The following is a 14,190-nucleotide window of genomic DNA, read 5'->3' as shown; positions in this document are numbered from 1 at the left end:
CATGGAGGGATCTTTAAAGACTGCAAGGCTAATTATTTAGTCAATAATCATAAATCATTATTGATGTTTTTTTTATCACACTCCAATTACATGTATTTTGCATAGCATCTGAAATGAATCCACAAAACTCCTCATGGAGGAGCTCAGAATACTGTACATATGAGCATCAAATGCCTCCAACTTCTTCTTTCATATTGAAATAAATATCAAGAGTAACAGCAGATGTTTCAGCTGTCCAGATGTTTAAAATCTGCTGAGGAAATTGGACACAAATGAGCACACAAAAATGTAAAATGAAAAAAAAAAGCTATCACAAGGTGCGCCTTTTGTTTACAACTGTGTCCGTTTGAAAACCAAGGAGAAGAAACACTCCTGTAAACACTCAAACAATCTTGTCAAGCAAGCGGTAGGGACTGTGGGCAATGAAAGGCGCTTGTCAACATTATCTGTTTTATTGATTTAACAGTAAAAGCCTGCAGCTTAAGTTTTATGTTGCCTCTGCTACCTATTGAAAATACAATAACAGAAAACAAGAGCTGGATTTCCTTACCACGATGCCTGGAGTTTATGTGTGCCATGCAGGCTAAATGTGTTTATTTTATTAATGGTCATCATTCATTGAAACGTTTCAGGACTGAGCTCATTAAGTCTTAGTGCAACCAATAAAACACTTAAGGTGCCTAATATCAGGCAGAGTACTGTGAGATCTTTGAATGTAATTTAAGATTTAGATAATGGAGATTTGTGAGGTAGTCCAGGTTTTAGTACCAGACAGAGAGTGAACTCTCTGAACACTTTGGTAGGTTTTACTTCTGTGTTCCTTTGGAAAAGGTCTGGCACATTCTGTCTGCACAATTAAAATGGATCAGAGAAAGCATGCCATGTATTTCCGTCATCTTTTTCAGGCCAGCCCTTTGAGACTTTTTTTGAAGGATTATTTGCACTTCCTTCCCATTTATCTCTCCCTGTCTTTCTTTCACACAGAAAAATGTGACATGATGTCCAAAAAATGTTTCTCAGATGTGAGGAAACATAAAAAATGACACAAGGTTATTGCATTATATAGTTGAACTAGTCAAACTAAATGTAGAATATGCTATTTCTGCCTTCTGAATGACTACATCACCAGCAAATACCTGCAACCTTCAGCCAGGTTATTTCAAGTCTCAGATTACACTAAACTATTCATTGAAAACTTTGGGAATCCCTCATCCGAAAACTGAAGCTAAACACAGACTACAAGCCATTCTGTGAAGCATTATCAGTGTGCACTGAAATACTGATTTACAATCAGATTAACTAATCTAATCAAAACCGTACACTAAAGAGACATACTGGGACATCAGTGTATTTGCTAAACGAGAAGCACACAAAGAGGCACTGCTCCACTGCAGATCATACTGTAGAGGGTTTTCCCATACAGTAATAATGAATCTACACACTAGTCCAGCAAAGTAGTGGCTTCATTTCCACTATGGACTGCATTCATAATTTGTTCAGATGAGAAAAAGTAATTAGATGTGGAGGAAGCTGAACTATTTATAGTGTGATGCCTAATGATCTGACTCCAGCTAAATCTCTATTGATTTCATGTGGAATATATAGCTCTATTAAAGATACAACTGATTAGCGGCTGCTACAAATTGCCTACACAGGATACGAAAAGCAGTAGCAGCACAAGGGAGTGGACAGCCGTCTGTGTGTGTGTGTGCGTGTGCTATGTGTGTGTGTGTGTGTGTGTGTGTGTGTGTGTGTGTGCGTGTGACTTGTCACTTTCCTAATGTGAAATATGCAATGTCAAAGCCAAACCTATTACTTAAGCTGTTTCTTAATGTCAAGGTTTTTTTTTTCTGTATGCGATTTGACATACAATTTGGCACAATAGTAGAAAGTTTGTTAAAACATTATTCTATACATGTGAAAATGTTTTAGAAAAAGCTTTACATCATCTATCATTGTGGGACTTCATCTGGATAGATCTAAAAATCAACAAATGACAACTGACAGAATTTACAGAAATGAAATGCTCATTAAATCATTAAATCTTTTAACAGATAGTTCCCTTCCCCTTTCTAACCACTCTGTGATGCATTTGGCACGGCTGCATTTTTGGTATGACAACTGATACAGTAAACAAGGTCTAATCATTTTCTCAGATGGAAATGTGTGCTGGCACTTACACCCCACAATATCATTTTACTGTAAATAAATATCCATTTTAAGCCATATTATAAATTATTTTGCTCGGCACATTCAATATCACATTGTGTGTTCGGGAAAATTGCTCTTGCTTGCAGTATAGTATTCTCTCGCTGTAAGTGTCATTTATTATGGATCCGTACATGTCTGTCAATTTTCCTCTCTGCCTGAATAATGCACGATCATAAATCAATAACTTAGCTAAATTTCATGTTATGCTCAGTAACGTCTCATTAGTAGCTGGATGAATTATAGGTTGCATATGACACACACACACACACACACACACACAAACACACATACACGGGTGTTAGTTTCAGGACTGCAGAGAGTGAGATGTCGACTAATGGCGACAATATTACTACAGTATGATATGGAAAAACCATGTATACACATATGAGTATTTAATGTACAGCCGATAATTCTATTTGCAAAAAGTTCAACTATTGTCTAAATATAAATATTTCAAAAGCAGATAATATTCAAAACATCTGCAAATATTAAAGGTTATAAATGTAATAATAGCTAATAATTATTTTGCAAAACATGACAACAGACGTCTTGCACTCATTGACTAATTGAGACAAAGCCTACTACAATTCAATATTGTTAAACTTTTCAGAGAAGCGGTGTCAGGTACTTTGACAAAGAAAAGTACACCATCTTTATTGCAAAAATGCCGGTATGTTTCCCTCCCTTACTGCTTTGTGTCAAGGCTTTAGACGCATCAGCCCAGCCAGCACAGAGACGCGGACGCCACTCCTATCTGTGCTGCCTGCACATCTCTCTTGCTGGTCGGCTCGGCTCTGCGTTATGCAGCTGAGGAGCCGCCTTTTGATTACAAACCGGACAACAAACAGAGCAACACTCTCCAAACACCCGAGCACAAAAAGTCACCACAGGACAGAGCACACAGTAGAGTGTGTGTGTGTGTGTGTGTGTGTGTGCTTCTAAATGACCTCACACACACACACACACTCACCCATACACACACACACATATGCACAGACATACACACAGAGGAAGCGACCCAGACCCAGACACATACACATTCACACACACTAACCTGCAGAGAGTTGAGGATCACAAAAATGTATGCCATGACTATGGAGAAGGGCACGAGCACCCCACACAGCCAGGTCAGGCCCAGGATTGGCAGAAGCACCAGCACGGCTTTCACGGCTGCCCTGCACAAATACACACACACACACACAGAGAACAGTCAGGCCCATCTGGGAGTAACTGGGCAACCAGCTAAAAGACACAGTCTCACCCAACACGCCGCACCCACCCACCCACACACACACACACACACACACACAAATACACACACACACACAGACACACCGACCATCTTTCCCACTGGTTTTCTCTCTTCCTCTCTCTCTTTTTGGGCAGCCTGTTTCGGGCTCTCTCGTTCTCACTCGAGGCCCTGGTAAAACAGGACAGGCTGGCACAGGCCTGGGAGGGGGTCAATCCAAGCACAACAGGAGCCGCTGGTTAAACTCACATTGTGACAATTTCCACACTAAATCTGCCTTAATTCTGTTTAGTATGAAATTACCTTCCCGTTCAGGTGACCGCTAAAGCAAACCAGCTGCGGGCGAGGCCAGGGCCCGCACCAGGGAGGTGTGTGTGTGTGTGTGTGTGTGTGTGTGTGTTTTATTTTCCACTTGCCCTGCTGTGGCAGCCAACAGAAACGCTCGACGCTCTTTACTCAGCCTCCCACGCATAGAGTGCCCATTGATGTGCCTCCTGAAAAATAACAAATACCGTAGACGCACTCTTCCGACAGTTTGGACAGGGGTTATTAGCTAAATATGTGTTTCTGAAAGTGTAATTTGTGTGGATTAGGTAAGATGTGTGTGTGTGTGTGGAGGGGGGGGTAGTTGTTTTATTTATCTTTTCATTGAGGATGTGAGTAAAAGGGAACTAAGTATACCTGACATGGGAGCACCTTTCAGCAAAGTTGCCTTGTTAACTGATTCCACCGCATCAACCCAACCCAGAGTAATGGAAAGCAAGGGAGGATAAATCATTGACTCGGGGGAAGAGATTTCAGTCATCACGTTCGTGATACGAGGAAATGCCTAACGCTTCAGAACGAAATATCAGTAAACAAGGACGAGGAAACAGACGCGGAGAACACTGAGCTGGCCTGTCATGTGTGAGCGTGCCTGTCGAGAAGAAAGATGAAACATCGCCCCCATGTGGTGAGTGAGAAAGAGAACGTGCACAATCAATCTCATATGAACTTTACACAAAGAAACAAACATTGAGAGAACAAATGTTGAGTGAAGTGAGAAAGACAGGAAAATTAATTAATTAATGACATTTAATTAATTTAAAAAACAAAGCAACAAGAGAATATAAGGCAGAGTGAGTAAGAGAGAACAACAAACCGGCTCTGCTCGTAGGCCTGTTCCATGGGACTGCTGTTGACGGCCATCATCAGAGATCTCCTCTTGGCCGTGGTGATAGTGATCCCTACCACACGAGCCAGCACCATGATGTTCACCTGAACACACCGACATCACCAAAGGTCAGTGCGTGCACCCAGCCACATAGATACAGACACTGACATTGAAGTGAAAAAGCAATCAAAAAGACTGTGCCACTGCCATCATAAGTATTTGAAAAGTTTTCCCAAGGAGAATGCAAAGGACCTCCATGCAATAAGACTCTTTGATCAATTCAATAGCTCAACTACTTGAGTATGGCAATCGCAACACCAAGGTCTAGTTTCAATTATCAGAGAGAAAGAAAAGAGTGAGAGAGAGAGAGAGAGAGAGAGAGAGGGAGAGAGAGAAAGAGAGAGCAGCTCATCTTCTTCAAACTGCTAAATTACATCTGTCCCTGTCACAGAGGGCTTTCCCTCTGGAGTGGCTGGATGGAGTCTCACCATGATGATGAAGATGACGGGGCCGGCAAAGCCCCAGATGACCCCATTCTGCACGCTCAGCCAGCAGTGTCCATCTGCAGCGTACCGCCCGGAGGCCGAGGCCAGTGTGATGGTGACGATGAGTACTGGTAGCCCTGTCACACAGTGCAGGTCAGCTCCACTTTAGTACGTTTTTGGTTTTAAAACTCATAATATTCCATAGTTTGTGAAGAATGAGGGGGAAAAAATACACATAGCCAAGAAGCTACATACAAAAACACTAAAGCACTAAAAGAAAACAAGCAGATGTGCACTGCATACAACAGCTCTCTCATTCACACTCACATGCATGCAAACATATCTCTTAGTACAGTATATTATACATACATACACACACACAAATAAACTGCAAAACCACTGTAGGCTGACCAGGCATACCTAAACATTTCTTCGATACATGATCACTCATCCCCTGCAGCGATGGAAATCTCTCATTTACAGGAAAAGCCTTTAAACGCATCTCAAGACTAACTGGAGAACTAACTGCTGACAGCAAGATCTAAAGACCACTGGGTTCAATTCAATCAAGCACTTAAGACTGACTTGCATTGGCATTTAGACACCAAATTGCTTTATCGAATTCACTCCTAATTTTGAGAAACCAATAAATAATGGTCGCAAGGTTCTCTGCACTATTAACACTATGTGTTCATTGATCAATGTATGTGATTCGAGCGGATGTCTCTGCATAATGATTACAGGAGGAATCTTTAGCTGAAGTATTAGGGACTCTTAGGGTTCTAATTTGTATGATACACAATGTATAAGTATAAGTATAAGTATAAGTATATATACTCTTTTGATCCCGTGAGGGAAATTTGGCATTTATCCCAATCCGTGAATTAGTGAAACACACTCAGCACACAGTGAGCACACAGTGAGGTGAAGCACACACTACTCCCGGCGCAGTGAGCTGCCTGCAACAACAGCGGCGCTCGGGGAGCAGTGAGGGGTTAGGTGCCTTGCTCAAGGGCACTTCAGCCGTGCCTACTGGCCGGGGTTCGAACCGGCAAACCTCCGGTTACAAGTCCAAAGCACTAACTAATTTAATGAACTCAATAACGCGCAACCCCACACTACACAAGGGACAGAGCACACAGACAAGGAAGTTCTGAGCACATGAATTCATTTAAAGTGATAGTTTATCCATTTAACGTCTAAAAATCATAGATGATAAATTCTCATTTAAAGTCAACTTCCATCATGTTTCTCTAGAAGTTAAATAAAATGCTACAAATTACTCAAACGATATCTGCCACATTGCGCCATGCAATGTGTCAATAAATTGAATATTGCCTGTTTTCTGCAGCACAGAACTCAGCATACACTACAGATTCAAATTAGTGCCCTCGTGTTCAAACCTCAAGCAAGCTTTTTAAAAGTGAGCCGTTCAGCTTACAGACTTAAAATACAATGTATAGTACTCAACATTTTTACACTATTGTCTCTTATACACATTGTAACTTCTTCTCTATTTTTTTGTAAATTGGTTTGGACAAAAGTGCCAGCTAAATGAATGAATGTTAATGTAAATATAAATATAATAAATATTTCAACTCTTTACTCAGAAGTTGAATGTTCATAACAGAACCTCATTTAGAAAAAAAGAGACCCTTGCAGGCAGTTGGAACGGAAACATCTTGGACACACAATAAGCAAAAGGGTTCCAAAAGAACTATACGAAAGGGCTGCCGCTTTGGGACAGAGTTTTCAAGTAAAATATTGATGTCTTCTTCCAGAACAATTAGATACAGCCTTCAAGCCGACAATGATCTTAATATGTCAAGCGTGTTTAAAGAGAGAGGAAACAGAGAAGATTGAGAAGATGAGAAGACTGAGAAGATGACAATATAGAGTGTGGGAAAAATAAGACACTAAGTCAGAGAGCAGCTCCTTACCCCAGCCAATAAGATAGTAGTATTTCATGTGCCGGTCCTCGCTCAGGTTGACCGTCACCACTTTGCTCCAGAGCAGCAGGCCCTCCACCAGCATCCAGCTGAAGGCCGCCATGAAGAAGAGATGCAGAAGGGCCGCCACCAGCGTGCAGGCCACCTAGGAGTCATGGGGTCAGAGGAGCACAGGCAGGGGGTCAGAGGTCAGTGACCAGAGGCAAACATAAACACATGGAAAATGTCAGAGTATTGACTCCACATGATGGAAATGTTGAGGGAGGGGAGAAGAACAACACATCCCGACACACAAGAATGTTTGGACAAATGACATCCAGTTCTGATTACATGATGCAATACATGCAAATGATGGAAATACTAGAACTAATGAGAAGAACAACATGTAGTCATTCTTTTAAACAAATCACAGGATGCTGTCAGAGAGGGTTGAAGTGAATCAAGGATCTTTGATGCTGGCTGTACATCCAGTTGCATGAGCATATTGTTTTTTTTTTGTATTGTATTACGTATTTTGGACAAAGCAAATGCTACCAAATTAACACCACTTTACACTGTCTTTTTGCAATTAATGGACATGATATATTATGTTTTGAGCTCACCTTGTTGTTGATGGCTGAGCCACTGCAGAGAAGCACTACCTGTGCACAGGTAAGAGCAACGAACAGATTCTTGTGTATAGACGTCCGGTCAGACTTGGGAATACTGTGGGGTAATAAAGAAGCAAAGTTACAAGAAAATCACACAAAAACAAGCACAGCATTACACACAATTCTACTGTGAATTGGGAAGGTTAATTATGTCACAATCAACGCATATGCTTGTGTATCTGTGCATCAACATGCCTCCATTTTAATGTTTAATGTATGAATGTTAATCTGAGCCAGGCCCCTCATTCCCTCCACGTCCACCCCTTCCTCAGTAAGCTGTGCTGTTGCCCTGCGCCTGATTAAGTGTGAGCAAGCCATCCGTCTCCTCATCAGAGCCCAGACCCCTCCATCCCGAAGCCCCACTCTGATTAGCCTCTCCCTGGGTGACCCTTGGACTTAATTACACAGCAGCCGTAATGTCACCATAAAACTTCAGCCGGCACCGCAGCGGGTAGAGTGTGCGGTCAGAGTGAACTAATTACCAGATTAGCCGAGTTCAATAGGGATCCTGCCTTAAAACTGAGCCACTATTGACCAGTGGCAGATGCACGGTGTGTGAGTGTATGTGTGTGAGTGTGTGTGTGTGTGTCTGTATGTGTGTGTGCATGTGTGTGTGTGTGTGTGTGTGTGTGTGTGAGGGAGAAATGGAGAGAGGAGAGGGATGTCTTCTGTCTGTACAAAGATGAGTGTGTGTGTGTGTGTGTGTGTGTGTGTGTGTGTGTGTGTGTGAGTGTGTGTGTGTGTGTGTGTGAGCAGTTGCACATGTGCACACATTGCAGGGCAAAATATGTCTCTAGGCACCAGGTGTGTGTGTCTGTGTGTGTGTATCTGTTTCAATGTGTATATGTTTGTGTCTGTATGTTCATGAGAGTGAGACAGTGAGTCTGAGCCATCTTTCACCAACTCAGCATGATTTTTCGGGGGCAGCTTTCCTCTGTGCAACAAACACATGCAAACACACACACACACACACACACAGAGACAGACAGACACACACACACACACACACACACACAGAGATACTCACTCTAGTACAGTAAACAGCATCAAGGTCACCATCAGTGCACAGAGCGAAGCCCCAGAGCCGATGAATGTCAGCTTAGTCAAAATACTCTGCTCCTGTGGGCTCCACTGCAGAGGGGGGAAAAGGAGACAGGAGGCAGCCAGTCAAAACACACTGCTGACATTAGCATTCGCTTTGCCCTGAGATTACACACAAATCCACACAGACACAACCGCAGAGAGAGGGAGAGATACACATATACCAAAACACACATACAACCACACAGGTCTGTGACAAACACACACACACACACACACACACACACACACATACACACACACACACACACACACACACAACCTTAGATGTAACGATGACCTTGACGCACACAAACATGCTCTATCGGTTGGGACACACAAACAGACCAATATACACAAACTCAACCCAAGAATGTCCAGTGACTAACAGTGAGCGCTCAAATGTGAGGATGGCACACACACACACACACACACACACACACACACACACACACACACACACACACACACACACACACACACACACACACACACACACACACACATATACATATACATATACACGCTTACACAAACACACACTCAGGCCAAGCACTACAGACTCCGTGGGTGATAGAGCCAGTGCTGAGCCAAAAGTGGTTAGTGTGTCTCCCCCCAAGAGAGCGTGTGCCAGGGTGGCTGCAGGTTGGTTGGTGGTGGTGGTGGTGGTGGTGGTGGTGGCGGCCCTTCACTCTGCAGCTCAATGAGCCAGTCAGTCCCCCCGGACAGTGCCAAGAGTCAGTGCAAGAGCCGTGCTATTTTCGGCTCAAAACTGTTTGGCTGGTCAGTCAAATGGCTTAAATTTGTCGCTGTGTAAATTCTCAACGAATTTTTAGCCGACAAAAGGGCCAGTGTGTGTGACTATGTCTTGGCTCATAAGGCCTGACCTGTTGTAAAATAAAAAAAGACCCACCACATACACTCTTAGAAAAAGATGATAAATAAGGCAGACACCTAAAGCATTCTTTAGATTGTCTGGAGAAAAATGTGTTAAGACGTCTACTGATAAACTTATAGTTTTTCTCAGTCACTTTGGTTCACATTTCTCAAATCATAATAAACATTTGCACAACAGTTAGTGCATTTCTCAAAACAATTAGTGCAAACTAGTGGATAACCTGCACAAACATGTACTGTATCTTGCTCAAAATGCTTAGTTTATGCCTCAAAAGCAAATATTTATGCCAATGAAACAGTGCATGAAACAAGACATGATGCCATCGTTTATGTCAAGATAGTCAAACTCTTTTGTCTTGTTGTCAATATGACAGTTTACTGTGTAAATATTTTCTAATGAACAATGTGCAAGGCATCACTATTTCCTATTTCAAAACAACAAAGTTACACATTACTGTTTTTCTCAGTCGCTTTGGCACATTTCTCAGATCAGAATTGAAATTCCCAAAACTGCTTGTTCAAACGCAATATCATCTTGTCACTTGTGCGTATCATTAAAGCAGTTTCTCCCCATCTTGAACAAATAGCAATGCGTTGGTACATCCACGCAACTGATTTTGTAGAAATGTCTGCTGTTTTTTACATTTTTGTCATGTTGGTCAAAATGCACTATACTGATTTCATGCTGAATAGTCCTACCCTATAAAACAAATTGACCTTATTTCATCATTTGAATCATTGCATGCAAAAGTGTTGAACTAGCTGTTATAACTATCTTGACTATCTTGACATAAACAATGGCATAAGGAATTGTCATTTTGATTGCACTGTCAATTCATTGGTATAAATATTTCCTTTTGTGACATAAACAAAGCATTTTGAGCAGGAAAAGTGCATTTGCAGATAATCCACTATGCAATGCAGTTAGCACTAATTGTTTTGAGAAATGCGCTAACTGTTGTGCAAATGTTAATGATGATTCCAGAAATACACCAAAGCACTGAGAAATACTGTAACACATCCAAATAACCACCTAGAAGCCACCAATGTCCACATCACTTTTCTCTGAGCCAACACTGCCACCTATTGGATTTACCAAGCTATTGCTATTGCTCACACGTGCAACCTCCAGCAGTCAACAAAAGATCATCTTGTGATCGAGAGGGGGAAAAAAAAACATTATACCAGTGAGTCATTTGCATTGTGCCAGGTTTTCATTTGACGGGGAATGTTACCCTGGCATTGACAAACTGCATGCCCGCCTCTGAACCACATCAGGCGTTTGATATTTATGGAGACAATAGCTGATATTTTGGGGCAGATGACTTTCCCTTTACCGTTGCCTCCAAGTAATTCATGAGGACAGCGAAGTTGGTGGTGTGGTTGCAGAAGCACGTTGTGCCGGCAGAGTCCGACTGGGTCATCCAGCAGCCTTCACTGGACCAGCTGGAAGCCTGGCCACCGGCCCTGCACAAACGAGCAGAGGAGCCGCAGGATTATCTCAGAGACATTACCACGCATGTGTCACCACCAAACCCTCTACTGTGGACACAGAGAGGGGAAAAGAAACAAAGATGGGTGAATGAATGGACAGGCAAGCAGACCGGGAGATAAAAAGATAGATACACAGACAGACAGACAGACAGACAGACAGACAGATAGACATATAGATAAACGGATAAAAAGACAGATGGATAGACAGACAGATAAAAAGATAGATAGACAGACAGACAGATAAAAAGACAGACAGACAAACAGACAGACAGACAGATAGACAGATAGATAGATAGATAGATAGATAGATAGATAGATAGATAGATAAGAAAATTGAGGGAGAGTTTGGGGAAAATACAGAAAGAGTAAAGCAAAAAGAAAGAAATAAAGAAAAAAAACAGACTTTTAATAAACCTTTCTTCAAAATGAGAGCGGGAGTGAAAGAGTAGTCATGGCAACGGAGGGGACGGGGGTCCGGGTGGAACAGAAAAGAGCAGAATGTCATACTTACATCAGGCTGAAATTCCAGAACACGCACACGGGTGTGACCAGTCGTGAATACTCCACCTATAACAAAAACAGATGTTTTCTTTCACTGTACTCCCTTTCTGTTCTCTGGAGCCAAGAGCAACAGGACCAAAACAGGCCCTAAGCCCAAGCACCGATCCCCAGGGAAGCACCATGAAATTTACAAGTTGTGAAATCGCAAACAATCTCTTATACTCTGACATATCTACGACCCAGGACTGCAGGGAGAAAGTGAAGCAGGTGGTTTATAAGACCCTGGATAGCATGCTTACCACGCCTGCGGCGGACAGGGTGTAGTGGACAGACACGGGGACGTTCGCTGATTTGGAGACATCTCGAACAGTGGCTGAGATAACCGCGGAGGACAAATGACCAGTTTGGGGGCTGTGAGGATAGGATAACACACTTCAGAGACAAGCTGTGTTTGAGGAATAGCACACTTTTCATACTGAGACTGATCTACTTGTATTTTATTAAGAGTGACTTATATTTTTGCTCTGGTTTGGTTCACAAGACAATGAATTTGAATATGACTTATGCTACTAGCAAGGATAACATCATTTTTAAAAACTATTTCAATTTTTTGACGCATTTTTGCAATGGGTGTTTTTTTCTTAGACACTTCTAACTTAGCTGATCACACGATTACACAGTTCTAAATAAATCTCCAAATCATGAAGGGACATTATTTAGAGGGTGCTTAAGTCACATTCAACTGTGATTAAATTACAATGAAAAAATAGAAGGTGATTCATGTTAAACACTGAGAATTATGCAGTTAACCAAGTAATACATATATGATAAACTAGTGATGATCATGGTTTCTAATTTGTACAAGTCATCGCCATTTAGCTGTGTGCACAAACTACAGTATCTTCAACAAGGTTTACATGTTGACCAGGAACACGCAGGCTAAAAACCCCCCTAAATATTTCCTATAGCATTGCTCTTAGAATGGAGTGAGCATACCCACCTTTCACCAATTTTCATGTCTTCTGATGAGGGAGACTGGTCCTCATCAGCCTCAAGGTCTTTGAGGTGGCTGTAGTAGGCATGGATGAACATGACATTCCTGTGGCCTATCAGTGAAGAAAGCACAAGTCGTACTCAAGGAGCAGCATATATGGAGTCTAAACAGAAATCTGAAATCTGGTAACTCTCTTTTCGCTAAGCCTGACAAAATGGGCTATAACTGAAGCGTTCCTTTCGCGGGTCGTCTGCTGCAACAATTAGCTTCCACTGTAATCAATGGAACTGGCTACTCCAGATGTGATAGTATGTGCGTACATTCTAAAAAAAATAAACAAGTTTTCTAAAACTATTTTTACACTCCGAAAACGGAATGCTTCACTTCCAGACCCGGTGTAGCCCGGGTATTATAAAGCAACAGAGAGTAAAGAGTCAGCACAATGTCTCCTCAACAATGGTCATTGTGATGTGTGCCACAGATACAGCATTCTACATGAGCTGACAGAAGAAGTACTGCAAGTTGCTGTCAAGAACAGATGCTCCTGGTCCTGATGCTTGTGCTTATGACTGTACAAGTGTAAATCACTCTGCGTGCTGCGCTGCTCTCACCTAGAGCATGGAGTCTCTGCACCTCTGTGTCGGGGATGAGGATCTCATCCTGGCTGCTGCTGCTCTGGCTTCCATATGCAGACGGCTTGTACACACAGCTACAGCTCATCTGAGTTAACTTGCGTGGCTCCAAGTGCACATCTGAGAGAGACAAAGGCCGAGAGGAGAAAGGAAGGACACAGAAAAGGGAAGAATGCTGGAGGATGGAAAGCGCAGTGATACAAGACGGGCAAAGAACCTGCAATTAGGGTATCTTTTGTAAGAGCAGACTAATCTGAAATAGTGTTAATTCCTTACCAATGTTTTTAGTTGAAAGAGTGAAACTTTTCCCTTCTTCCCATAGCACATCAGCTAGTGCCCACGTCAGCTTGTCGATGCTTTGTATTATAGTAAATGGCTTGGGGGAAGTCTATAAGAAAAACAAAAGGAGAAAATTAAGGAGAGCATGTTAATTAACCTATTGTGTAATATATATATAATTACAAATAAAGAAGCTACCATGTTTCTGAGGGGAGTTTCATAAGACTGACTTACTTCAGGCTCAGAGGAGTCCATCCACTTGAGTGCCATGTCTGGGGCAATCATCTCGCTTGCAAGCCTCAAGTAGTCTGTAGTTAAAGACATGACAGCCTCGCGTGAGGCGTTGGCAGAGTAGATCTGGGCGGAGGCAGCCCGCTCGATCATCTCAGTGAGGTGCAGCACATCTTTTGCCTTCACCACACCCGGACTGGTCTCCAGGACCCTGAGGAGCACGCCAATGAGGTCACCGAGTCTGGAGAGATCCGTGGCCGCCGACGAGTTGAAGTAAATCTCCTCAATCGCCTTTGGGATAGAGAGAATGAGAATTAACAGAAGGGTAGAGGTGAGAGTGGTGAAGCAGGCGCCCTCAACTCCCAAAACACAACGACTTCCGATA

At 42.4% G+C, this 14,190-nt stretch overlaps 1 protein-coding gene across 1 annotated transcript in view; it reads right to left on the bottom strand.

Annotated features, from left to right (window-relative positions):
- Nucleotides 1-14,190, bottom strand: part of LOC143113675 (adhesion G protein-coupled receptor D2) — a 54,179-nt gene that overhangs the window by 35,576 nt on the left and 4,413 nt on the right. Inside the window, exons 8-20 of the mRNA XM_076275456.1 lie at nt 13,809-14,096; nt 13,572-13,683; nt 13,275-13,415; nt 12,670-12,775; nt 11,969-12,080; nt 11,680-11,735; nt 11,012-11,141; nt 8,725-8,828; nt 7,650-7,752; nt 7,039-7,192; nt 5,102-5,235; nt 4,602-4,717; nt 3,266-3,386 (exon numbers count right to left, since the gene is read on the bottom strand). Coding sequence (XP_076131571.1) covers nt 3,266-3,386; nt 4,602-4,717; nt 5,102-5,235; nt 7,039-7,192; nt 7,650-7,752; nt 8,725-8,828; nt 11,012-11,141; nt 11,680-11,735; nt 11,969-12,080; nt 12,670-12,775; nt 13,275-13,415; nt 13,572-13,683; nt 13,809-14,096 — 1,677 coding nt within the window. The remainder of the gene's footprint in view (nt 1-3,265; nt 3,387-4,601; nt 4,718-5,101; nt 5,236-7,038; nt 7,193-7,649; nt 7,753-8,724; nt 8,829-11,011; nt 11,142-11,679; nt 11,736-11,968; nt 12,081-12,669; nt 12,776-13,274; nt 13,416-13,571; nt 13,684-13,808; nt 14,097-14,190) is intronic.

Source organism: Alosa pseudoharengus, unplaced genomic scaffold (genome assembly GCF_046254945.1).
Source record: "Alosa pseudoharengus isolate Yale_2024_CS ecotype anadromous, Long Island Sound unplaced genomic scaffold, YU_APseudo_1.1 YU_APseudo_1.1_scf_11, whole genome shotgun sequence".
NCBI classification, from domain to species: Eukaryota; Metazoa; Chordata; class Actinopteri; order Clupeiformes; family Clupeidae; genus Alosa; species Alosa pseudoharengus.
Note: the sequence above shows the minus strand (reverse complement) of the source record. Positions and strands in the feature narration are given on the sequence as shown.